The sequence below is a fragment of the Micropterus dolomieu genome, linkage group LG11, assembly GCF_021292245.1.
Source record: "Micropterus dolomieu isolate WLL.071019.BEF.003 ecotype Adirondacks linkage group LG11, ASM2129224v1, whole genome shotgun sequence".
Classification (NCBI taxonomy): domain Eukaryota; kingdom Metazoa; phylum Chordata; class Actinopteri; order Centrarchiformes; family Centrarchidae; genus Micropterus; species Micropterus dolomieu.
Genome location: NC_060160.1, coordinates 15,513,836 through 15,541,770, shown reverse-complemented (window position 1 = coordinate 15,541,770; position 27,935 = coordinate 15,513,836). Strand labels below are relative to the sequence as shown.

Sequence of the window (27,935 nt, the reverse complement as noted above, 5' to 3'; positions counted from 1 at the left end):
TTGTAAGTGCTGCCCTCTATTGGTTACTGTGTCTTGTTGCAAACCTTATTAAAATAAAACATAACTAGATTATTTCAGTGAAAAAAAATATATAATTACAGAGCATGATCACAAATTCAGAAGAATGGTGAAGAGTTTATGGTTAGAAAAATGCATCATACTGAAAGTTCAAACCTAAAAATCTGTACATATAGTTTGATGAATTATGAATATGTCATAACATACATCTGTGTATGGTCTACATTTTTAATGCTTTCTTAAATATTTCCTTCACCTGTTTTATTAAGGAAATAAAATGTATGTATTTATTAAACATTATCTAATTACGGTTCTGGGGGAAATCCCTGTAAACCACTAGGTGGGGCTGATAGATAGTGAAGAAGAAGAAAACGCTATTGTGTAACAATTCAGGCGACTAATAACTGTTTAATTGATAGCAAAAGTAATTTTCATACACAATCATAATTATCGTTCACCTTTAGATGCATTATCTTCATTGCAACTTCATGATGCAGTGCAATCAATATCATGCAAATGTGCAGTATTATTTTTACGTTTCTTTTGGTTCTTCTCTCACAGCCAACCTATGTACATTTGAAAAATATTCAAGAATGTAATGGCATAAAAATTAAAGCAACTACTCTTTACTGGCTAAATTAGGATACATTGGTGTCCTATGGTCTATTGACAAACTATCTCTTGTTGTGAAGCAAAACGTGTGGCTGTAGCCTATGTCCATTTACAGCTTGTAAAGTGTTTGCACAGTGTCAAAGGTGTGTCAGTGCGGTCACCATTTAGAAAGAGCTGTTCAACTCTTCCTTCTATGCAGCCGAAAGATACCAGTGAAGGTACATTCGTGCAAATGCAGGGCTCGCTGTTTAAGCAACCACCACTGGCCTTATTGTAGTCGTTGCCTCAAATGAATCCTGCCAAATGCCCCCTCTTACGTCATTCGCCTTCCTGTGTGGAATGCTATAAATGTGGGAGGGGTGGGGACGAAATGCAACGCTGTTCAGTTCAAATTCAATTTGCCCTGAAAGCTGTAACTCAAGCTCCCCCACCCATATACAAAACTGTATTGGCTGATGGACTTCCCTTTCTCCATGCGATAGGTCAAAATAGATAGTTATTACGGAGGGCTGGGCCGCCATCTCTTCACTTGCCACTTTCATCGTCGTAAGAGATACTCTGCTATCAAGATGGTTCACGTCCTACTCTACTAAATAGTAACCATTGTCCTCCTTTGGAGAGCGTACAACTATTAGAAAAAATGGATGAATAGGCACAGAAGAGGTTAGCCAGCACACAACAGGAGCAACCTTTTCGAGTAGCTCTGAAAACGAGACATTTTGTATGTCTGTTTAAAAGTTTTTGTCAGTGGAGTAGGCAGCTAAAACCTTAAAACCTTAGCCTAATTGAAATACAAATACATGTACCACACAGTAGTAAAAACGCCAAATGTGGGGAAGCTCTCTCCGACTCCCAGCTAAAAAATACGACGCTTTGTGTGCTTAACTGGCGTTAGACGAAAGCGGAAGTGGTCAAGATGTGAATCTCGTCTTTGTTTTGTACTCTTTGCTGGATGAGTGTGGTGGATGACAGCCGTCTAGCACGTCGCAACAACAGCAGCAGCAGCAGCAGCAGCCGTGTGTTTATCATCGGAGCTGCAACTGAGGGGTAGTGAAGTGAACCGGAGGAAGGAGACAGAAAGGATTTACGGACACCGATAAAGCATGGCTACCCAAACGACAGCATCATGTACTGGGTCCACTTTGTTGCAGCCAATCAGCGACATTATCAATCTCCCTCTTGACCAGGTATGTTTTTGGATGGAGAAAATATCGACACATGAACCGTCTGAGTTGATAATGTTTTACACAGCATTTTTAAATAGTTAGCTAGCATATCTACATAAACCGTTAGCAGAGGCTGATGATACGCAGCGCTATATTCTTCCTAAACGTTAGCGTAGCCTTTATACAATCCGTATTTATTGAACATGAGGGCACAACATGTTGGTGTTTCACTGTCACCGTCAGCAAGTCCCATGCCAAGCTAGATTACAGCTAGTTAATGCGTTTTGTCTCTCCCCTTTGATGGCTGGAGCCCAGTTTTTCCCAAACTGGCTTCCGATATGGCCCTAAAATAATACCACGATATTTCAGGGTTTTTTTCACCATAATGATATTCATGACTAAATGACAACAAACTGAAAAATATTTTGTCTTTAGAACTTAAACTGAAGAGCTAGGGACTCCTTCTAAATTACCCAACTGGGTGCTTCTGCTTGAGGTGGTGAAATAAGTTTGTTGTATTGCCCCCTTTTTGTTTTTATAGTCTTTTTGCACTGTTTACACATTACCATTGTTTGTTGAACATTTTGTACTTTTGTAACCAACCCACTTCCACGCTGCTGAAGTTGCTCCCCTCTTTGGAGCAGACTACACCACCGTGGAGTTGGTAGAAAATGTTACCTTCACTTATAGCCATGCTGGTTGTTGCAGTGTGTAACCTTATTGACGTCTCTACATTGTCATGATATGGATGTTTATATTAATATTAAACTTATACTGACACATCGTGAACCTTTAGGATAGGGCACGCTCCTACCCCTCAGATCTCTTTGATCTGCTTTCCATGGGATAACCAGTATAATCTGGATTAACTAGTTACACTTCATTTACTTAAAAGTTAGCCCAAGTGTGTATTTAGACCACAATGACTAAGCTGCCCTATTGTAGCAGTTTTCTCATTGCAAAGAAACACAACAACATGTAGTTTTATGGAAGGAAATTATTGAGCTGGAAAAATGTTGGGAACTTGTTAATTAATCTATTTGGGGTGAAATGAGATTTTGGATTTGCTATGATTCTAATATGGTTGTTCTGTGGTCCTTCAGTTCACAGCTACCTTCAGCACTATATCTAGTTGGGAGTAAGCCATGCAATTCAGATGTTGTTATGAGGAAAAAACATTTAGAAGTTCATAACTTTAGGAACCGCAACTCATCCAGTTTTACACTTACAAACCTAAACCAGGTCAAAGGAGACTTAAGAAAAGATGTGGTGTTTGTTAAGGCACATCGCTGATGACTTTGCTGGTCATCATTGCTCATCTGTAGTGAGAGAGGACACTTGACCTTTCCTGTCAGTCTTCATATTGCACTGAAATGGATGGGGTAACCACTGTAGTTGTGGTTAGTCTGGAATTGTGGGAAGTGGAATTCATTGCATGTGTGCAAATGTTTGCATTGTAAACTCTTTCACAATCACAAGCGCCACACCTACACCATCACACATGGTGAGTATTATGCAAAGCAAATTTTCATAACAATGTGGTTGTGTTTGGAAGCACGCAATCACGCCAGCACGGACAAGACACTCAGGATTTGTTAGACATGCTTCTAAGGACAAATACCAGTTGCTTCTCTTTTTCTGCTGTTTGATCAGCTGTTGATCATACTATGATTTGTGGCTTGTCTGAGGAAAGTTTGAAACATCCCATGTTAACTACAGTGGTTTCCTCCAACTACACTTTTGATTGTTTTTATATGGTGGACATGACAGTGCAATAACTATTGCATTGTCATGTCCCTTAATTGCCATTATCCACCACGCAACACATTCACTATTTTTCAAGTATGAATAATTATTTCTTGTATTGATCAACAATAGATTCACAAATGGACTCCAAAAAATATACTTTTTTCTTCTTATGCTGGCATAGGTTTGCTGTTTGGATCACTTGTTTGTACTCATGACTCGCTCTTCTCACACTTGACCACATACACAGCTACCAAGCCATGTGACTAATCTCCAACTCCTTGTCTTGCTGCGGTTCAAACAGCAAACCAATCTGAACATCTGTCATCCTCCATACCTGCATGGGCAGACTGCTATTGACTGTTTATTGTCTCTATCCACCCTAAAATTCCCCAGCCTCTGCAAGGAATGTTGCAGGGCAGCAACTCACTGTTTAATAGATCATCTGTTCTGTATCATAAAAACATTCGCTGAACTTGGAAAGGAGTTCAAGAGCCTTCATACTGCGTGTGCCTCTAAGTGAAACAATAAGTATCAGTGAAACGATATGACGATCCCAGGGACATTACAAAATGTGTATGCTGCGTATGTATGTACATTATTTATATATATATATATATATATATCACTTCTCTCAAAGGACGTCCAAAACTTATGTGAGGTCACACTTGTGTTTTCAAAATGGATTTTATTGCCTTTTAACCTGCAGTATTTAGCATGAGTGCATGCCACAGATAAAACATGGATGTAGTCTGTGTGACGTCCCCCATAGGTTTCTGAAGAGCGATTGTGAAGCTCATTGTGGTAGTCCCGTCCTTCGCCATCTTGGCAGTGCCCGAACTTGCCTAGCTCCCAGCTAATCCAAAAATAGGCAAAGATATGGAGCGTCAGTGGAACTAGCAGACAGCTAGCGGCTAGCCACCTGTCACTCAAAGCGGCCACAGCCTTAATTATTCATAACTTTAAGCCTTATTATGATTTAAACAGGTAAGTTAAATAAAAACAGTTGTCAAATACAGGGAGAATAGCTACAGAGAATGAAAACCATTCCCCAACTTTTTCACATCAAGGACCCCTAAACTGACACAAATTAGATCACAGACCCCATTTGTCCCAGGGTGGTAGGATTTTTGGCTTTTAGATGTTTGTTCACATTAAGTGTATGAAACCTATGACCCAAGTAGACATACATTCTGTTTATTGTGTTACTTATGGATGTAATTAAAAGGAAAAACAATGATTCCCCTTTTTGCTGGTGACCATCTGGGTCCACCTAAAGACCGCTGCGGGTCCCTGGACCCCACTTTGAGAACCACTGCCCTAGAAGTTGCTGCTTGTTCCACCCCACAGTTTTACATTACTAAGATCATTACAGTTTAGTTATTAACTACATTGCTTATTTTGATCATTTCCATGACCCTGGGATCACAATTGTCAATCATAACTATATTGTTTACACTTTGTACAGCTAATTGTATACTTGGATAGTTTCCAAGCCCTTTGCCTTAGTGCAGAGGAAGTCTAGTTGTAATGCAGGAAATGAGAAAACCATCCACTGTGTCATGTATTTGTTTATTGAAACATTTGAATTGACTCTTAGGGATTGGCACATCTGGCTATTCTTTGTTCTTTCTCACTGTTTGAAAGAATACTGCCCAAGTAAGAAATAATTGCATAAACAAATGGGTCACATAATATTTCATTATCATGGCCCACACTACTGTGCTGGACAGGTGTCACCCTTGTGTCAATGTGGTTTGTTAGCATCCAGCCAACTGGTTGCCCTACTGTGCCAAGGCCGCTGTCAACACCATGAAAATCAATGCAGCCACTCAGATACAATATGATCTGTGCAGCCCACAGACATTGACACTGATTTGAAGCTGCTATAGTGTGGCCCTTCCCTGTGTGTTGTTAGGACTGTATGCATCGCATGGGAGAGACAGACCTCTGCACTGGCCTGTGTCAGAGCTATAATGGGAGTTGTGAAATCTGAATTGACACTCATTCTCTCTTCTTCTCTCCCTTTCTTTCTCTCTCCATCACACACAGCCTGTCCCCTCTCACTAACATGCTGTTACTACCTTGACTAATTCCTCCTACTGCATTTTTTTGTGCACCCACACACAAACACTATGTTCACCCACTCTGGTTCAGGGGTGCTTGTATGAAAAGTGTTTTTTTTTTTCTTCTTTTTTTTTTTTAAAACACAAATTACACATCCTGATCCCAAGCTTTGTCTGCCCCAGATATGTTTGTATTTAACTGTTTTCATCTTGTTTGCCATAAACCTTGTGCAGTGAAGGCCATATCAAGTATGAAGTGCTGCTCTTGAAGACGTTGACCTGAAAGTATTCATCAAGAAAACCCTTGGCATTTTACTACATCTCATCTGGCCTCCCTCCACCCCTAGCTTAAACATCCACTTGTTGTGACAGCGCTGTAGACTTTCTTATATCCACTGGACTCACCACCAGGATGCTGGGTATTGATCTATCTCAGTCCCTTTAGGATTTGGCATAACCGTTTACACATCCACACAATGAAGCACAGCTGCCTTGCAGATTAGCTAGCATTTTCCGGGGGTTCTTGTAACTGAATCGGGTCCAATCTCTTGGGTGGAACATTTGCTGTCAGTGTTGCATGTCAGTATCCAAGCAGTATGGTTTTCGTGCTTACGTCATTTGTGGTGTACCACAAGATAAGTTTCCAGGCCCAGTTTTGTTTTTTAGAATCAGAATCAGTTTATTGCTCATGATTGTACATTGCTCATGATGTGCTTACTCATACAAAAATACCATAACACAATAATAAAATAATAATAAAATAAAATCAGACACAAACTACAGTATAGACAACACTAATATACACACTATGAACAAAACAATATAGACATATTGACAAATAGTGCAGTGATCAGAGTGCAAAGGATGCAAGAGTAAACTATTATTCTCATGTACATGTAGAAGGTGGATATGATATACAGGTACACATACATGCATGCGTGTACACATGTACACAGTGTGATGGAGCATAGTGCAAAGGATGCTGGGAAAAATAAATAAGACCTATGACCTGAGGTAGGTGTATTGGTATACAGTATATACAATGACATAGTATGAACAGCACTGAAATAGAGAATGGTGAATAAATAAATACTAAGTGGTAACCAGTAAACAGGTGGCTGATTAGAGACAGAGTTACTGGGTTTTCCTCAATAATGCACTTTCAGTCTGAAATTTGAAAACCAGTTGACACAGTCTCATAATTGTTTTGTAGTTATCAAGTGTTGGGTGATTCTTAACAGTGTGCTACCTCTGAGAAGGGACTTTTGTTACTCTTCAGGCTGTAGTATCAGCTGTGAAGTCCCTCCACAGCGGCAGCTGTTTCAATATGCTCAGCTGGGCTGCTGATGAATCCCTTTACTGGCCTTTCCACACATATACAATGAATCTTAACAACTTGCCGCTTGTTTGTGCAGCTCTTCATTGTCTTGCATCCTAATAAATTGATTGCTTTGTGCCCTTACAATTAGCCAATATCTGGCATTTTGAGATAACTGGCATTGGCCGATGCCTGTACTCACAAGGCTGATAAATAATGTCTGCAGGCGTTAGCGGATGTTCCCCCTTGTGTGTTTTGGGAAGGTGTTGAAAAAGTCCTAACTTTCCTCAGTCACCATCGTCCTTTCTAAATGTTATCACGTTTCTCCCATCCTAAATGACAGAAAATCTAATCTAAAACCATTACTGGCTTGACTTGTGTTAAATATACATGGTTATACTGTAAAGAACAATGCAGTTGAATGACATCACATCTGACAAACTGTACCCCACTCACCCTTAAACATCAGTCACATTCTGAAATCTATAGCATAACCCAAAGTGTTTTTCTGTTTTGTTAATAAGGAAAACAGCACGTTAGATGACGCATTGCTCTCTCTTGTGTCCCATGATTACATTTATCTGACGCTTTTATCCAAAGCGACTTACTAAGCTATTTATGTCAGAGGTCGCACGCCTCTGGAGCAACTAGGGGTTAAGTGTCCTACTCAAGGACACAATGGTGGATGTCTCACAGTGGGAATTGAACCCTGGTCTCCCACACCAAAGGCAAGCATCTTATCTATGCACCATCACCACCCCCACGATTACATGACAAAACAAAAGGAAATATCAGTTCCAGCTTTGCTATTTTATCTCAGACTAGCAGAATTTTATTTCTTCTGTTGAGGAATAAACAGCCAACGTGCTGGCGTTGTAGCTGATCAATCATAAGTGTACCAACAATGTCTTATGTAAAGATGCAGTCTTACAGCACTGTACAGACTTGTGTGTGTCCTGTGGTCACAAAAGGCTCGCTGCCCAGCTGTACAATCAGTCTTCTGTTTATGTGACAAATTGGATTGCAGTTTGTCACAGTTAACGGCCACGTCTTTTATCATGATAACAAGCCTTCTTTTGTTGTTGCTGCTGCATTTTCCACCAGGCTATTGTACTGTAGGCCTCTGAGGCCACATGGTGACAGTTCCCTGCTATCAGTGACACAAGTCTAACACTTTAACATGGCTAGGCCGATGAGTTTAACTGAAGTTTGACAGTACATTTAATAGCGACCGGCCATTACTGGAGTTCTTTCTAATATCTCTGGATCTTTAGAAAAAAATCAGGATATTTATCTTATTAGCACTAACATAACATTTTCCTTTAATAAGTGGATTTGGTGGAATGGTCATAAGGGTTTGGGGAGCTTTGCCTTAAGAATCTCAACTTGGCTTTCCTCTAAGATCCCCTACTGCTGACTGAGTCCCAAAGGCTTCCTGCCTTGGGACTGCTGGTCTTACTTTTAAGCCATTGGGTCTTGTCAGAGGTTTTCTACCTCCCCTTTGTCTTTAATTGGCTGCCCTCTGGGAGTTATCCACCCAATTGATTTCTCTCTTCCTCTCTAAGGGAGTGCTGCTGGCTGCTGCCGTTATTATTGTGCATGATCAACACAAGCATGCATGATTTCTCCTGGGGAATATGGAAAGACTTTGCTCTGTTGTTAACATTACTGAGTGGTTGTGTGGCATGACATTTAATCCACAAGAAGTAGAAGAATTGACCACAGAAGAAGAGCCAGGGATACTGTCAGACGGCCAATACACATGTTTACCCAGCACAAATAGCACTGTGTAATACTTGACTTTGAAAAAAAGACAAATAACCTATATTGACTGTTTAACATTCATTACATAATATTAGAGTAGATAAATTTGCTATAGGTTTGAATGAGTACACATCTAGTGCCTCCTTAAAGCTTTTAATGCAAACTTTGGTAGTATGCACAATTTTGCCTTTATTCTAGATGAGTCTGCTACTTAACCGATAGCTGAAGTCCTGACTTCAACCAACCTAACCTTTGTTAGGATACGAAAACTACAACGGCCTTGAAAATGATTCAACGTGGCAGTGCGTGTATTTACGTCATTCTCCAACGCGCTCTCTTCCAATTTTGTTGCTGTAATCTGTGCTAGCTTATAACTTCTGCAGCAGTCAGTCCTCTTTGCCCTGTTGTTATTACAGGCTTGTCTGATCTCGCCTCTTTTTTCTAGCAGCAATTTTTAACCCATGATGGTCTAGGGGTTATGGGAAGTGGTGTTTGTTAAAGGCAGCTAAAAAAACATAAGCATAGAAGGATATAGGGCTGGACAATATGGCCAAAAATGTTATCAAGATTAAAAGTTTCATAGTGTTCGATATCGATAATTATCACGATAAGTATGAAATCGTTATTTCTTTCGAATTTAAAGGGTGATTTTTGCTTGTGAGTGAAAGTTGAAGAAACCTGATGATTAACTGTGGTTTAAACTCTTCTTGCTGGTCAACACTTGATGACAAACAGTGGATCACTTCACTATTCTGAGGTAGAATATTAAAAACAATATATATTTGTCAACAAATATGCTTGAGTAAAATTAGGTAAAAGCTTTTTTCAGTCCTTTTTCCTCACCAAAATAAACGTCTTTATAAAACAACTAAGTCCTAAGTCGTGTATAGTTCAAGTGAATAAAATCAAACATTTATTGAATATTTATTGAACATTTGTTATATTGTTGTTGGAAAAAATTATATCAGGATAATTATTGTTTTATTGTCCAGCCCTAGACGGGCACGATCATTTTAAATTACCATTCTTATCTAAACTTGGACAGCATACAGGACATGCTGTAGGACAAGGCTGGATACTTAGCTATTAGATTGTGAATGAGATTTTTTTTTTTAACTTCCGGATCTGAACGGAAAAGGAAAGTGGAGCTTCCACCATATTCCCTTCAGCTCTCTGTATTGTTATGGTTAAAGCATGATTATGACTGCCATGGGTGTGGGTTAATTTTCTACTAGCAATAAATGCTGTCATTGTATTGTAAAGCCATTATACTAAAAGGCCTGCATTATTTGATTAGCATTATGGGAAATAAAGTAGTGGTTTCTGTATCTTCTGCAGTGCTTGTGATCGAACAAAACACAGGCAGGCTGACTTACTGTAGATTTACAGTAGATATGCAGGGAAATCAGTGCATCTCTCATCCCTCTTTACTCTAAAGTACTTGGCGTCACATCAAAAGTGGATGCCCACATGACTAAGCTTACTAACTCATTAGTTACACTGGTAATGGTGTGGTGTTATGGGGGTGGATTGGGTTTCTGTGCTTAAAAAAAAGCCCGCACTCTGGGCTTAGAGCACCAGTTTAATGTTTGCATGGCACAGTCCATAGTCAGCTCGGAGAACATATTTTCAGGGAATCATTTTAACAGCTTGGAATTACAGGCCAAGCAAGCATCTGATGTTGTGGATTGTAAAAAGAAAAAAAATGTATGCAAACAAGCAAGCCCAGCTTTGAAGATTTGCCTCTGGGTATGATGGGGCCATCACAGTTCATGTGTCTGAGTTTCTTACTTTGATAGTTGTTAGTCCGTCTCTGCAAATGTATTTTCAGTCTGAATTTTGTTAGCTCTCACGTTTTCACATTTCAGGCCAGTCCACAAGTGTCCATGTCAACATGGTGCTGAGGCCTATAATTTCTCTACAGAACTCTGCTTTCTGGTTCATTCACTGTGCTTGGCCAGGAGTCCAGTGGGATGAAGGAGATGCATCCAATAAATGAGAGGACATGAATATTAATTTGTGTGACTTTGCACTGTCACTTGTAATTGCATTGAGGTAAGCCAGTAACGGCATTAAGCTGATTCACCTTCACAGGAACAGATAGACTCTGACACAGTCACCAAGTCTCTTGTCACCTTACTTTTCAGTGGCTCTATGCTAGTCAAGCTGCGTATCTATCATCCTTAACCACAGTTGCGCTGTCATCTGAAAAGTTCGGCCCCTAAATGCGGAATTGATAAACTATGTTTACTCCTCAGGGCCTTCTGCCATCGATTTCCTTGAACCCGATCACCTGCGCTACAAACGGCATTCTAACGACAGTCGTCGCCACCCTGTCGTTAGAAAGCCGGTCCCAGCTTTTGTTGCACACAACCATGTATTGAGTGAGTTCTGTCTGTATCAAACATGCTGCATACTGTATTTGCATGATGCCATGTTGCTATCATACTCCAGTCAATTAAGTTTTTATCAGTTTCCACCACACGTGTATGCATGTCTGCTACTGCAGCTGTTTTTAACACTGAAAGAGGCCTCAAGGAAATAACAACTGAATTAAATTGTTTCAGTTTCAGATCTCGGACTCGTTCTCTCTCTCGTGAGTTGTGAAATGATGAGAGAGAGCTGGTACACGATTTGGAACATGCGTGTGTACCTACAAACAAACTGCATCTTGTGAGGTGCTACCCCACGTCGTTAACGCCTCTTCCCAGCTGTAAATCACGCTCATAAATTGGGAACATGTCTTCAGATGAAACTGCTTCCAGCGGCCATTGGGGAAATTGATGTTGTCACTTGTGACTTGTCTGAGCAGTGCCACACAACCGCAGAACATTCATCCAACAAGCAAATGTCAGTTACTTAATATGCTTATGTAACTTTGGCCTAGCATTTACAGTTTTTTTGTAACATTACAGAAAAACCTGACTTTTGTGCTGTGCTCAGTTCTGATACTTGAGCATTGTTAAGTTTGGAACACCGGATTTTGATTGTGTATTACACAGTCGTTATAAAGCCTGCACACTCCACTGTAGATGTGAACACTTGCAATCAGCTGTGACTGCAGATTATGCCAGAGGGCCTTCTGTCATTTGTGAAGCTCCGTTGTTTAAAGGTTGTCCCCGCTCTCTTAGAGCACCATTGAGGACTTTTGCATATACTGTGCTGTATCATAGCAACTGACTGCTTTATTTTTTTTCATCTATGTGGTGGTTGCCAACACTAGTTATATTGTGTGTTTCTTCTCTGAAATCAATGCTATTTCCCTGTTGTTTCAAAGTTATAAGGCAAATTTAGGTGCTACTCTTTACAAGGTAGGTAGGTTTCTTGTTGCAGTATAACAAGTTATAGACTGAAATTGTCTAAAAATGGTAAATAGAAATAATCTATAATCAATGGAGCAGTGCTGAGGATGAATTAGAGTTTAAGAATCTGATAGCTTGAGGGGGGAAAAGCTGCTCTGCAGTCTGGTGGTGTGGCAGCAGAAACTCCTATATCTCCTCCCAGAAGGCAGCAGGGTGAACAGGCTGTGGCTGGGTGGGAACTGTCCTTTAGTATCCTTGGGCTCTGCGTAGGCACCTCAACTCACTGATGCTCAGGAGATGGGTACCAATGATCTTCTGAGCAGTTTTAATCACCCGCTGCAGATCCCTCCAGTCCTGGGCCGTGCACATCCCATGCCAGTTTGTGATGTTTCCGGTCAGGATGCTTTCTGTTGCTCCTCTGTAAAAGCTGACAAGAACTTGCCATGGGAATTTTGCCTTCTTAAGCTTATGGCTGTTTAGGACATTTGGCTCTTGAACCACAGGCAGATAGCAGTGTTGTTCTGTTGGTCAGTCGTACCTCCACTTTGGTCCAGACTGAAATATCGCAACTCTCTACTAACAGCTATGAGTGAAATATTTTTATTTGACTTTATTAGTGTTGGATTTACCGCTTGGCACTGATCCTAACTGAGCTAATGAACAGATAAAATGCCTTTTGTAATACTGACCTTTAGGTGGGATAGGGCATAATTAGTGGTTCCAGTGGAAGCTGGCATGTTTGTGTTGTCGAGAGCATATATTCTGTATTCTCTTACGATTTTTCCAAGTATCTTCTTGTGTGTCTCCTGACTTGCAAGCCTCATATTTTCTCTAAAAGTGACATACAGGCTACTAATGTACTGCTTCACTAAGCAAAAAAGGCCACTCTGTCAAACCTGTCAAGCTCTTGTGGATGTAAATTAAGGTACTGTAATAGTTCCCAAGGGGCTCACTATTGATTAATAATGGCTAATATTCTTTTGGGGAGTTCTTGCCTTTGGGTTTAGAGCACACAAGGAAAGGAATGAAGCCCACCAGAGAGGGGGCAAAATGTGCTGTAATGATTGATTTCCATTTTTATGTAAGAAGTTGAAACTAGGCAGTTCAAGGCTTCTTCCCCCTACCGTTCTTCCACCAATCCCTTATAGACCATGTGGTTCTCCAGTGTTCCCACCACTTTTAAGAGCGTATTTTTCACAGCACCTTAAATTCACCTTAATCTGCGTATAATCACCCGTTTTAATAAAAGTTTCAGAGGCCATTTATTGAAGCAAGAATGACCATGCATAGCAACACAACCTCTCTGAACCTTTGTCTTAATATGTTCCATGTTGAGGGACTACAGCTGTGGCCCCCTGTTCAAACAGTGCGGGGGTGGTGATTAAAGTTTGGTTATAGGCTGCCTCACATGTTACTAGTGAAGTCCTGGCTGGCTAAGCCCGATCAGGCGGCAGCCGTGTGAGTTTGCCCTTGGTCAAACTCACACTGACTTATAGCCTATCACACCACATCCACTACATACCATAAGAAGGTATTTTTAAAAATGGTTACTCATGAAGTATCTTGCATTCCTGGGTCCATTTGTGATATTTTTTTGGTTTATTGGTGTCACCTCTCAACTAGAAAGAAACATGACAATTTTCCACTTACGTTTACAGTCATCACCTTGATAAAATATTTTCAGGTCTGTTCCTTGCGGAGAAATGCAGCAGTAGAAATTTTGGATTTGTTAAATATTACTGATTAATAACAGTAAAAAAAAGGATTGTTTCTTTAAGAGATGTCTTTTGGTTTTCTGCATATTTGTTACATGCTGAACTTGTCTACTGATGGCTAACATACAGTGTACTGAGCTAGCTGGGCACAGTCCAGCATACAGTAGACCTGGATGAATGGATATTTTTGTCCCTCATTTACACTTGCTTAGACTGCTGGAGTGTGTCATCATTCATTTTCGCTAACGTTCTTGAAACTCAAGAAAACAGCAGTCATATCCTCAGGCAAGTCTGGGTTGGCTCCAAAATTGTCCACATTTCCTATTCAGAAAGCTTAGCATCTCTCTCCCTGTGTCTCTGTGTGCAAGTAAGTCATCATATAAATCAAGTGGCTGCACGGCTGGCAGTTGTTTGTCAAGAGTTGTCAGACAGTGCTCCCTGCTTGTATTTTTATCCATTCACATTACTCACCCACGTGGCAGAGACACGCATCCACAGGCAGCATGAATATATCTAATAGATGACATCAGTCAGCAGTAATTTCATCAATTTATTAGTTTATCTGCTGTGGCCATTGTGGAACATACTGCAGATTAATTCTTTAAAATATTTCCGAGTCACTCTCTCTATCTCGGTCTCTCTGTAATGATGCCAGTAAACCTCTTGTATAAATGATATGGCCCGCCGTTGTTTGCTAGGAGTTGCACCTGTCAAAAGGGGTAAGTGGTGTCAAACAAAGCTCTTTGAGTATAGCAGAGGAAGATGAAAGAAAGAGGGAACCTAGAGAGACATGTCTGTACTCAAGGGTACACAGACAATGGTTGGCACACCAAGTGTGCAAGGGCCACACAAGAAGTTTCCTATAGAGATTGCTGCCTAATTATGGATACAAGGTTTTGGCTTTCCTCCCTTCTTTACTTCTGGTGCTCTGCGTTCATTTTTGTGCTGGCATGGTAACGCACTGTATGTACATAAGCCTGAGTGCATCAAGCCAAGGTCATTCATCACGGTGGAAGTGTATCCCGCTGTGGTGACACTATTTCTATTATATACTCTCCCAGTGGGCACCAGGACGATTGCTCAGATGAAATTTTGACCAAAAGCAGCCCTGTAATCTTTGCTTGGGTCGGATTCATGTGTTACAAGAAAGGCTCTACAAACACACGCGCACACACGCTTGTGCATTGTGTGTGGATCTGGCCCAGTGCTGCTGGCTGCCTAGTGGGGAATAGCTGATTGTTTGGCTATTAATAGCCAGCCTGACCGTAGAGCTGGACTAGGATCTGTGGATCAGCTCAGAGAGGAGAGCATCACACTGCATACTTTATCGCTCTGCGTGTATGTTTGTTCATCAGTGCATGCTTCCTTTGCTGCTGCTCCTATCTGTGTGTCATGTTTCTCGTGATGCGTGTTTAGCTTTTGTGATTGTAGCCGACATTTGATTTTAAGTGAACATTTAAGTAAACATTATCATATTTAAAGCCTTTTTTCTGCTATCTTCTAGTTTTATTCAGCAGACAGGTTTGTGACATGACTTGAGGTGAAGAACTTGTCAGAGGGTCCAACTTTTCCTTGTTTGATTTCTGTGTGTTTGTGAGTGGGTAGAGGGGGCACCGCCAGTGGCACCAAACAAGTCAAAGCTTGCACACACACACACACACACACACACACACACACACACACACGTCGGTTTGTTTCTAGGTGCCATGACCAATTGTGCCACATTTATAGGCCAAGACTAAAGTGGTCATGACATTGCCTGTGTCTTTGTCTGGCTGCAGATAGTGTGCATGCACATGTGTTTGTTTGCATGTGGGAGCACACTGGCAGACACTGCTCTCATTTCTCCCCAGCCAAGGATAGGGTTGAATGGCAGAGTGTGGAGCACCATTATGTACATTCTGCGGTTGGCTTTTCTCACTAGGTTCTTCTCTCCACGTTTTTGATTGACGGAGACATTTATTGCGCCATAAACCATGCAAGTAATAGTTTGACCTTGTATAATAATCTGCACTTTCCCTACCTTTCTGCAGCCCATTTCTGACTCTGTCTGTTTCTCACTCTCGGCTCTTTCATCCACATTTGCTAACACTCTTGTCATCAACTGTTTTTAATCCTCTGTTGGATTTCTACTTGAATTCTAGGGCTGAACGATTAATTGCATTTGCGATATCATCGCAATGTGATTTCCTAATCGCAAAGGAATTAGACTCTGGTCACATGACCACAAGAGTAAAGCAGTCTGCAGACGAAGCATAGATTTGCACGTTACCTTACCTGTACCTTGACTTGTTGTTGTACAATGGCCTTAAGCTTGACAGAAGCTGACACTACAAAAACTTTAGTGTCACACAGGGAATGAAAGTAGCACCCGCCACCCGCGGGTAACTTGGTGGTGGGTGAAGACACGTGTAGTAAGGTAAGCGTATTGTGGCAATCGGCGCCTGTGTCACACACACAGCCATCAGTCAGCTCAGGAAATATCTGTGAAACGGCGTTTCAAACCAAACTCACTAGTCCGAAAGAGGCCCAGTCTGTCCTGAGTTACAGCCTGGTTACCGCCAGTGCGCTGCTTACCAGTATCAGAGTAGCAACTCCAGAGAATTACTGAGCTTGTCTATTAAACAAGAGAGGCGTCACTTGGTTTTATTTTCATTGGCTAACTTTTGAATTGAACCTTAAACTGAGTATTTTTTTGTTTGCTTCCTAGGATATTGAAAGATGGACTCCTAGGAGATTTGAACTGAGATAAGAACTCGTTAATTGGTGGTTGAACTGTGGGTTTTGTATTGCGCGCTTACTGTATAACACACTGTGGGAAACTTAGTTTTTCTTGTGGTCTGGTGGTAGGCCGACCTGATGATATTAAATCATATTATTTAATGCCATGACTTGACTCAAATTATCTTTCACATATTATAAAAAATTAATACTACTTCTCCACCATTCATTCACAATTCATGTACCACCTAATTTCATCATAACACGGGCCTGACCTACAAGAAAGAACCGTGTACGTTTAATCTATCTAATATTGTGTTGGTCATACTATACACTTGATTTACTGCTTGTCTGTTTTGAATAATACAGTAGGTAAAAAGCTTAAAGATGAATTGCATGTTAAATTGCAATCGCAGTATTGGTTAAAAAAAAATCGCAGTTAGATTATTTTCCAAAATCATTCAGCCCTATTGAACACTCTGTCCAGTGCTCACTTAACGTGAAAACTGCTGACAACAGGGTGTTTGCATATGCGCTAGCATACTCTAAGAAGGATCAGGAGAGTAAATGTGTAGTATACCATATATGCTCCACAGCCACTTTTTGCGTAGAAAACAAATTGTGACAGTAGTTGAGTTTAACTTCAAGGTTTTGAATCTGTTCTTCCACTCAAGCAGCAGCTCAGGGAATCTACATGAGTCATTGTGGACGACAGCTGATTGAAATGAAATGAGACTGTGCAGAACGAGGCAGGATCGTCACATAGGCGGCACGAGGGGGAGGACTCGGGGGGTGGGGGTGGCTGTGGGTAGTGACTTAATGACATGGGGAAAAAAGGGTTTTATGCTAATGACTGTCTAAATTTATCTCCCACTTTGTGTAGACACACAAACAGATGCAGGCGCACATGCACTGACAAGAACCCACTAGTCGCTATGAGTAAGGCTCTGATTAGGAGGCAGACACTGCTCTTTGCAGAAGGAACTATTTTAGTCTCTGGGTGCTACACATGGACTGTGCACTGGGGAGGGGAGAGCGGAGTACTATGAATATTACCACTGTGTGTGTGTGTGTGTGTGTGTGTGGGGCGGGGGTATTTTACTTGGTATTAAAAGTACCTTCTTACTTTACTGGTTAAGTTACTATATTACTTTCAATGCCCCCCTTTCTACAAGTGTGGCATGGCTGTGCTGCTTTAGCAGATGCTTCAATAAATTAGAGCTTTAAATCCTTTTGCTGGTTGCACAAAGTTTACAACGGACAACAATGTTATTTGCGTCTTTGACTGTGACACAACAATGGCAATACTGACAGCTGTCAAAAGAACGCCCGTCTCCCTTGTTCTCTGATCTTTCTTCAGCTGTTTGGCTCGCAGCCAGCTTGAACAACATATTGTCCGGCTTCTCAACTTGAACTCCTGCAGACCTGCCGTGCAGTCGCGCATACACGTCAAGAATAACAAAACAAATTAGGATGGGAGCTTTCAGTTCATCACTGTTGTTCGATTCTGTTCCTAAGAAGTGTATGACACTTTTTAGACTATTGGATCAACATTTTTTATTTACAGACCTTACATAGATTTACACAGGAGCCCTGGACACCCGCAGAACTTTAATACTCTTTGTATTCATGCCACCTAAGGTTTGTTAAATTTAAGGTATGGCTCTATGGATAGCAGTGTTGTTCTGTTGGACAAGTCATACCTCCACTGTGGTCCAGACTGAAATATCGCAACTCTCTACTAACAGCTATGACTTAATGTAGTTTTGGGTTTACTACTAAATTTACTACAGAGATTCCAAGTCCCTCAGGGTGAAATTAGTAATCCCTTAACTTTTCATTTAGCACCATCCAGGCTCCGGAGTACGACCAAAAAGACAAAGAGATGATCAAAAGAAAGTGTCCACCGTTTTACAGCTGCTTGTTTGGCCACTAGTAAATCCGGCTCCAGAGCACTTCTTTGGAGCTATTCTATAAATATCTGAGAGCAGCACGCACTTTTGAGTTTGTTTGAATTTTCAGTTTGTCAAGCACTTTCAACATCAGCACTTTTTAACTTTTGTTACCATAATGAAGTTTTAGCCATTTTTTGTTTGTGCTGTGATTCCAATAAAGACAAACATTTACTTATAGGTGTTCCTGTTTACAATCACTTACATACAGTAACTATAAGTGTGTATGGGAAATGACAGAAGGTTAGAATATACTGTTTGGGTGCCCCTAAATTTTGTGGCGCCGTGTTTAGTGCTAATTAGCAAATGTTGTTGCAACATATCTACAAACTCTGTAGCAACATATCTACCGATATAAGTTGGACAGGACTATATTTAATAAGACACAAATAAGACAAGTATAATAAATAATGTTTTACTACAGCTTTCATTACTGTTGATTCCGGGAGCAGCCATCTTGGATTTTGAGGTCGGGGTAGGTGAGGTTCTCCTAACTTTCCGAGTCGGAAATCTGAATTAAGGGGGTGTTCCCGATGAAATTTCTGACTTGGAACTTGGAAATTCTGACTTTCCGTGTCAAATGAAACCCACCATTTCTTCAAAGCACACATGTAACTAAATACAGCCTCACAGAGCCGCTAGCGTGGTTGTATTCTAGGTCTTGTTTTATAGGAAAAAGGAAAGAGGAAAAGCTGTGCCCGGAGGGCAAATGACTCGCCATCTGTCTGTTCCCTCCTGCGCCATCACTCCTTCCTTTCTCTTCACAGCCTCGCTGCCTGGCTGCAGCTCCTATCCAATGTTACATCTCCAGCTGATAAGTTAGATTTAAAAAAACAAAAAGCAGGGGCAGAAGGAGAGAAATGTCGTTATATATATATATAGATAGATAGATAGATAGATAGATAGATAGATAGATAGATATATCTATAGATATAGAGATAGATAGATAGATATATCTATAGATATAGAGATAGATAGATAGATATAGTGGCCTTTGCTCTGGTGATTTTGGGTGAAGCACTTGTTTAGGTGCTAATTCAGGACAAACAGTAATAGAGGAAAATTATGTGAGGAGGACTTTAAAAATATAGACAGAATATAAATGATAACGAGGCAAAGGGGTGTGTGAATGATGTGAACTGGACTCTCCCTCACATGTACACATACAGAGAGACATGCACACTGTGTTTCACTCAACAATGAGCTACAGGAAGCTGGCTTATCTCTGTCTTCCACTGCATCCACAATGACTTCCTCCCTTCCCCTTCAGCTTCTTTCTCTCAGCCAGTCTATAATGTAGCTTCTTAAAACCGAGCTGAGCTGAGCCCCGCACCACAGCTGCCAGGAGGAACTGCCTGATAGCTTATTGCCTTCAAGCGCTAATCACTCACTGGCGCCTGCCACCCATCATAACCCATCATCATGCTGTCTGTCTCCTCCATGTGTCTCTCTGATCCATGCATGCTGTAATGAAATGCGATCGGTGTGCCGCTGCGGAGCATGCTTTTTAGACGAAGGGAGGAAAGAGTTGTTGCTGCCAAGCCAGTTTGGAGGCATTTATTTGAGCTTTTGAAGCAAATATTGTGCTAGTGGGGTTTGTTAACACAGACGAGAGGAACTTTGAAAGAGTTTGTTAGAAGTGGGAGTGGCAGGTTACCAAAATCCTAACTGTCCATCTTTTGTTTATAAGCCCTAGTTTTATGGTCTGAACCAGAGTCACATCTAAATTTCATTCAGTTTTTTTGTGCCTCTCATCCATTCCCTAATTAGTCCTTTTCCCACTCTATTTAGTCCTTTTTTCCCCCAGGAACATATTTCAGTAGGTTTGCTGCAGTGCAGTTATCCAAAATAGTGGCTTTTGGTTTTTCTGTGGCTTCCTTTGAATCTGTTACAAACTGTTCTGCAGCACAGATATCCTGCCTTACATTCTGAAACAATAAGAGTCTTGTACCCCAGGGTAAAGTTGGCTACAGAATGAATAAATGATGGAAGAAGGAGTCCATTTATTATGAATGAAAAAAACAACACACCCTGGCACAGGAGCTTGTCTTTTACAAAACGTTTATTCAGTAAACTATTATTCCAACACTGGCAGCAAGCTGAGGGAAAACACATTTAGCTTTGTCTTTTAACAAATCCTGTGTCTATCAAGAATTATATTTTCTCCAAGAGACTTTCAGATCTTACTGTTTTTGTCACGCAGTGCATTATCCAACAGTTTCATCGTGTTGCCATAACTTTGCTGTGAAGTGCAGCATGCACCCAGGAGGCAACAGCGGTTGCTGCATATCCCACAATTTATTTAATTTATGTGGAAGGCAAATCTTTTTATGCGGGTTCAAAATCATCGCTGTGGTGTGTCACATTCACAGTGTAAAATCACATCTGTGAGTGAAATGTAGCAAGTCAACTGGCATGTGGTTTCATTATATAACGGCTGCTCAGGCAAAACACCTGTTCCAAAAACAGTTTGATAGTTGATTTCTCAACTGCTGGCATTCATTTCCAGCTCCATTCTAAAACACTGAAGTGTGACTTTGGCATTTGTTGCTGTACACTATGATGCATTTATTTCTCCAGCTTTCTGCTGAGCTGAAGTGACTGAGATAGTGCAAGGTGTGAATTTAGTTTTAAAAGGGAACATGTGGTCGTTGTGAGTACCTCAGAGGTATTAATGCACAAACACATTGCGAATGAGGTGAGAATTGTAACTAAAATGGCTGGTTAGCAAGCAGTCGCTCTTCATGATTTCCTTGTGTGTACATTGTGTGTTTGTGTGTTAATGCATGTAATCCTGTGTTTTTACACAGATCAAAATAACGACTCTGACAAGTACTGCCTTTTAAAGGCATGGATGGAGGTTTCCCTCCATCATGAATCATCTGACAGCGTGTCAGTGAGTGTGTTTCAGGGTGCCTGAGATCTCTAATCAACAAGCCAACCAGTTCAACAGGTCCAATTACAAGCCTGCACAAGGAGACAACAGTGGGTCTTTTCACAGTCTGCCAGAGAGATTTCCATACATCTCATCACCGCCAAAGAAGCCTCTTTGAAAAGCAGGCTTATCTTATCTTCGAACACAGATTGGCTACTTGAATATTGAGAGGTTTATTTTTGTAAGGTAGCATTTTAAAGCGATGTTTAAATAGTGTTCAGTATGCCCTGTCAACATAAATATTTACTTCAGTTGCTGTTTTCTCGTCATGCATGGAAAGCAGTCCTCTTTTGTCATGTGTTGTTTTTCAGACTGACGTAAGTGGTTTTCGGCAAACAGAAGATCTGCTTCAAGATCATTAGTTCAAGTTTGTTTTTGTTTTTTTTTGACAACAGTAGTTGAAGTAAATTGGTGTTCAGAATTAAGTCTTAAAGGGTGAGAGTTCCAAGCTGTACAATGGAGGGCTGCTCTACAGCTTTTCCACGAAGCCTCCTGCTCTTATCATGTAGTTCCACGTTCTGTTTTACTCTATATAGTAATTATTTATGTGTCATAATCAAAATGTTGCTGGTGTAAAAAGTCAACTACTGCAGTCTTATTCTTCATGTTACATAAAAGGCTTAATAGATCATTCACACTTAATAAATTGCTCAGTCACAGCTTTTGCCACACAGTCAGCTTTTCAAGTAGTAACCCACAGCTCGACTTAAACAATACAGTTCCTCTTTCACGCCCTTCCGGTCTCCCACATGAAATTCCTTCCTTACAAAGACATGCCTTGATATCTAGGGTGGAGCTGATTTCACACTTTCTTGCTCTCAGGCTGTTGCAAAGACAGAAAATGTAGTTCCACTTTTAAAGTAATTTGTAAGGGAACGCTCCGTTGAACAGAAGTTGTAATAACTCAATAAAATAGCTCTATTTCTTTTAACAACATTCCATATAAGATGAATTTGTCTTTGGTTTGTTGTTTTTGCTGTGGAAGCATGCACACGAATATGCTCAGGAAAACTACCTTAATACATGCTGGAACCTTCTTACTATTTGCCACTGCTGGCTATTTTTGCCTCTGCGGGTCACATTGATAAATCAGTGGCTTTAAGAAGTGTGGGATGTTTGCTGGTTTGCAAATGAGCCAGTCGCTCTTTCTGTGTGCAGGCGCACAGGCTGGCAAGTCAGCTTTTCATTCAACCAGCTAGCAATGGCCTCTTCTTTAAGAGAGCAGCTTGAAGTAATCAAAGCGTGAAATGACATCCAAAGCGGTGGATTGGGTGAACACTGTTTGAAAAAGAGGCTTGCATGAGAAGGAGTAGCTGGAGGAGGTCTATTTGATGTGACTCGTTGTCATTACCAGGGCATCATATTTTATTTTTAGCACTTTAGATTTAAAGGAGGAGGGGGCGATTTGCAGTTGAACTTGGGTCTAATTTTGCCTGATTTGCAACACTAGAAATTGCCCAAACTGAATCAGCACAAAACAGTTATTCACATGAGGAGAAAATCTATTTAGATTCAAGCTAGGCCTACTTACTGTATTATTCATAGTTGAATGATGGAGCTGCCACTCTGAATAAACATGTGTTGGCTCATGGGTGGTTTGGGGTGTTTGCCTTTGATCTACAATGGTAGTTTGCTTTTTAGATACCATAGAAACACTATCTGCAGCTAATCTGACACACCTTGATAGAAAAGCAACGACCGGTGTAATGACTTTGATTACTTAGATTTTGTTTGCTTTTCGGTGTAGCTCAGACAGGAGCACCAGGACCTGCTCACAGCCTTGTGTTTTTGGGTTCTCCTGCTGGATTATCTGTTAATTAAACTTGTCTTTAGTCCCAGTTGGGTTTTTCCCTTGAACAGTACCAACCATAACAAAAGAGGCCAGCTGGTACTGAGGCCCCATCCACAATATTCCGTTTTAGTTTACAAACGGAGAATTAAAATGAATACGATCTTCGTCCACACTAGCGTTTTAGCTGCGTTTTGGAGTTGATCTCCGTCTACATCATAACGACTGAAAACATTCAGGTACGCTGTGCCAGTGTAAACATGAAGCAGATGGTCTCTTCCTAGTTACAGAAGATTTGGTGAAAGAATAAATAAATACAGCATGCATGCACCAATAACGAGCTGGGACTGTTACTGAATGTAACACGGGAGTGTGGCGGCAGAAAACAGACTGGGGGTCGTCGCAAAGTAAACGGCGACATGCACAGTAGAAGTCTAGGCAGATAAGTGTTATTTGCACAGTACAGAATATTTTAATAACAATACCAAGTCAAAAACCCGGTCAGTATTTATTTATTCTTTCTCCAAATCTTCTACAGAATAGACCATCTGCTTCCTGTTTACACTGGCACGCGCATGCCCAGTGTACCTGAACAGCCAATAGCTGTGTCGTTTTAATGTAAACTGAGATCAACTCTAAAACGCTGGTGTGGACGGAGATCGTATTCGTTTCAATTCTCCTTTTGTAAACTTAAACGGAGTAGTGTGGATGGGGCCTCAGGCTCCTGTGATTTGTGTCTGTATGTATGTATTCCTTCACTGAACAAAAGAAAATCCCCAATATTCACTGTCTTATGACACAGAGTCTAATGGTGCAGATGATTTGCCGCTGTTGGTTGTGCAGACTAACAGACCTACATACATGAGGCTATATCTGTCCCCCTCCTTCTCTCTCTCATTAATCATGCAGAATCCATAGATAATGGATGGTGCTCATGGTGGCTGTAGCCTTTCACTGCTTACCGGCCAGACGGATCTGTTAACATGACCTATATACATGGACGGGCCATTGTTCCTTCAGACATGCATAAAGTGGCCGCATAAATGCATAAATTAAAGATGCCAGGAGAAAACAAACCTTCACATAAACCTTTATGTAACTACTCTACTCTAACAATCCATCTATATATTGTAATAAAGTACATGTGTACCTGTTTAGCCAATACATCTATGATAATCCTTCATTAATCAGTTCAAAAATGTATACCTTTTATTTATGTCCTTCCACATATTCACTACATGTATTATATGAGTCTGAACAGACATGGATGTAAACTGCAACTTGACTGGTTGGTGGAGGCATACAACCGTGGGGCGGTAATTCTAGTTTCAGTTAGTGTTGTGTCTGCTAAGCTTTTCATGCGTCTGCTTCTCTTTGTCCCACTTCAACCTTTTACTATTCTATATTTTAGACAGGGTTGTAAAAAGATGTGCACAGTCACTGACCATGTATGACCACACATGTGAGGTAATGTCATTGTGCTGGGATAACAGCTCTTGCATTGCAATTACTCATATTGACCTTGTATGTTAAGTCTGTGTGTGGATATGCATTTGCAAAGGGAGACAGAAGGCAGACAGGACATTCAGAAATAAAAGCTGCTTTTACTTTGTGCTTAGGTAAATGTGTGTACAAGTGTATAGTCTGATAAGAATGATTAATAGTCCATACACACTGGACCCATAGATTCGTAATAGCAAGACACAACAAACATCATCCCTGAGTCACCACTGTTTATGGACTGAAAGGACATCTGCGGACTCATACACAAGCACAACACTATGTATCACCTACAGTAATGCTGTCAGTGAGGGATAATTGAATAAGACTGTCAACAGAGAGGTAAGCCATGTTCGTGATGGTTCAGTCAAAAAAAGTCTTAAAATAAACACATTTTCAGGATCAACCTGAACCAGTCAGCTCAATAGGACATAATATATATGACCCTGCTTTCTATCTTATACCATATGATTGAGGATGAGCAGAGTTAAAGTTTTGGTAATCAAACAGAGAGGTTTCCATTGTCCTCCCCTCGATGGATCCAGTCAATCTCACTATTGTCTGGAGTAAAGCCTCTTTGCTGTGCCATTTGGAGACATTAGGAGATGAAATAAGGCTTCCAACACCCACTCTAGCCCAGCTTTGCTCTGACCTGTCAGACAAAAGGTATTTACATACAAATATAACATAATAATAAAGAGCTGGGTGATATGGCCATCAATGTTGTCACGATAAAAGATTTCATATCATTTGATATCGATAAATATCATGCTAAATCTTTTTCAAGTTTAAAGACTAATGTTTGCTCCTGAGTGAAAGTTGAAGCAAATGTAAAATTAAGTAAAATCTTTTTTTCAGTCAATAAATAACACTGAACATTTATTATATTGTTTTTGAGGAAAATGATATTGTGATAATTATCCTTATTGCTTTATTGCCCAGCCCTACAATAATACATGTGTTAATAGAAAATGCTGATACCTGTAGTCTACTGGGAGAGAGAAAACAATAGTGCATAGTGGACCACACCTGCATTGTGTGCACTTTCTTCTAGCCCATTTACTAGAAATCCATCACATGTTAGTGACAACCATAAAAATCTGTGGTGACAGAAGAAGTCAGAAGGTACATGTAAGTCTCAAAATACAAAATATCTATTAGTTTAGTTACTGTCAAAGATGTTAGCTTGCTAGTTAGCCACTAGCTAGTTACTAAGTTCTTGTTTAAGCACTGATGTACAGTGGTTAGCCCTCTGGATATCTCTCTGGATATTCACTGTATGCTTTACTTTCTGTTGGGGTTGAATTTTCAACCTCTAAGGTGACGACACAATTTATATTTGTGCGGCAGCCATTTGTATTTGTATAAGCAATGTAGTTCTCAGTGATCACCTTGGGGAACCATTAAGGAAACATGTAGTGTTAAAGATGTTTTATGCTGCTTTCATGCAGCTGACACCTGGGATTTGACCTTGTTTGTGTGCATTCACAGTGGGTGACCAGTGTGTTCACATCCTTTGTATTTCTACTTTTTACACAGTACACCATATGTACCATACGTTCATCCTTCTATAGAGGTCAACTTTGTGCTTCCCCCTCTCTCGTTATTTCCCACTATTTATTTATCTGCCCTAATATCACTCTAATCCCAGAACCTGACACAGGCCCATCTCTAGCTATCAGTCTTTTTGGATTTGTAATTGTTTTTGTGTGTCCCTCTGTGCAGGTTAACTTTGTGGCATGTCAGCTGTTTGCCCTGCTGATGGCTGTGTGGTTTCGGATCTACCTCCACCCCAGTAAGACCAGTCCTTTCATAAGACATGTGGTGGCCACTCTGCTGGGTTTCTACTTGGCTCTCTTCTGCTTTGGCTGGTGAGTCACTGCTCTGTTTGTCACGCTGTCATCACTGTTATTTTATACTCCTGCTCTTACCTACCTTCCTTCCTTCCTTCCTCAGAATTTCTTCCAACAGTATTATATTAGTGAGATATTTTTTTCCTGGAGACTGTGACCATGTCCAAATTTCATGCTATTGTGATTACAATACTGTAAATTGCTGGATAGTTTGAAAGGATATTGTTAACGTCGTGGTTCCGGTATTGGTATGTGAAATGTTGTGTAATGAAAGGAAATGTTGTGAAGTGCACCCTTCTGTTTCAGTTAGGGATTTCCTAATTTCCCAGAATGCCTCTCTATTAATCCCAGAGAATGTAACAAGCAGGAACCTCCGGGTCTGAAAGGTAAAGCAAAAATGCCTTAAAGCTGCACAATTTCTGGCCAGCAGGGGCGAATCCACTGGTTGTAAAAAGAAGTCCGATTGTATATAAGTCTATGATAAAATAACCCTACTTCTCACTTGATTTTTTTTTTACATCGTTAAACACTTCCCTTAAGGAGTTTATGGTCTCAGTCGCTAATTTCAAGTCTTTTTCAATACAGCATGCTGTTCATTTTGTAAATTATGTTCTCAATTAGAAGAAAATAGACAATGAAGCAGCGTATGCTTTAGGGCATGGCTACGTTGTGATTGACAAGTCGTTACCACAGCGACATGACAGGCATAGCAACGTGTATCCCTCCCCAACTCCAACCTCTCATCCAAGTATGGTCACTTCTGGTTCCAAAAGCCAAGACGGCAACGGCCAAAATGTCAGACCTGAGGCTTCAAAACACTAGTCCACAAACCAATGGGTGACATCACGGTGGTTCTGTCTACTTCTTTTAATCTTAATCTTTTAAATTGTAATAGTATGAAACAACAGTGCCAAATATTTGGCATGTCTTTTGATTTTTCAGGTGTTTGTCAGATAAAAACATAATGGGCGTTTTAATTTTTTTGGATTTTTTAAAATACAAAACAGTCAAAAATCTAAATTATCTAATTAATTGACCGTGAAAATTATCTTTGGTTTCAACCTTATTTCAGCTTTGTTTTTTTTTTACATGTAGGTGTACCCTTTCAGAGAAGTTAAAAGTAATTTTGTTTAAGCAGAAGGGGGCATCACATTCCTGAGGGTCTTTTGACTGCACTGTATAAAGGTCACTGATGTATATCCCTAGAAAGAAAGACTAAATCCAAAGAGGCTGAGTAGGAAATTAAACTGCTTGCTATATTTGCACTCAGTTGAAGTCAGATACATCCATTGTTTGGCCTATAAAATGTCAAAAATAGTGAAGAATGCTCCTTACTAGATCCAAAAGCGCAAGGCGACATCTACAGATGTCTTGTTTTGTTCAAACAGCAGTTCATTTAACTCTCACATGAGAGAAAGAAAAGATGTTGGCATGTTGACAATGTTTGGCATGTCTGCTTGAAAAAAGTGACTGAAACA

The 27,935-nt window shown here is 40.5% G+C and overlaps 1 protein-coding gene across 1 annotated transcript in view; it reads left to right on the top strand.

The window, feature by feature from the left end:
* The first annotated feature begins 1,028 nt into the window (after window positions 1-1,028).
* The window catches only part of mboat2a (membrane bound O-acyltransferase domain containing 2a), a 47,414-nt gene continuing 20,507 nt past the window's right edge, over window positions 1,029-27,935 (top strand). The window contains exons 1-2 of the mRNA XM_046061811.1: window positions 1,029-1,817; window positions 26,330-26,475. Of these exons, the coding sequence (XP_045917767.1) occupies window positions 1,734-1,817; window positions 26,330-26,475 (230 nt within the window). The 5' untranslated portion in view covers window positions 1,029-1,733. The remainder of the gene's footprint in view (window positions 1,818-26,329; window positions 26,476-27,935) is intronic.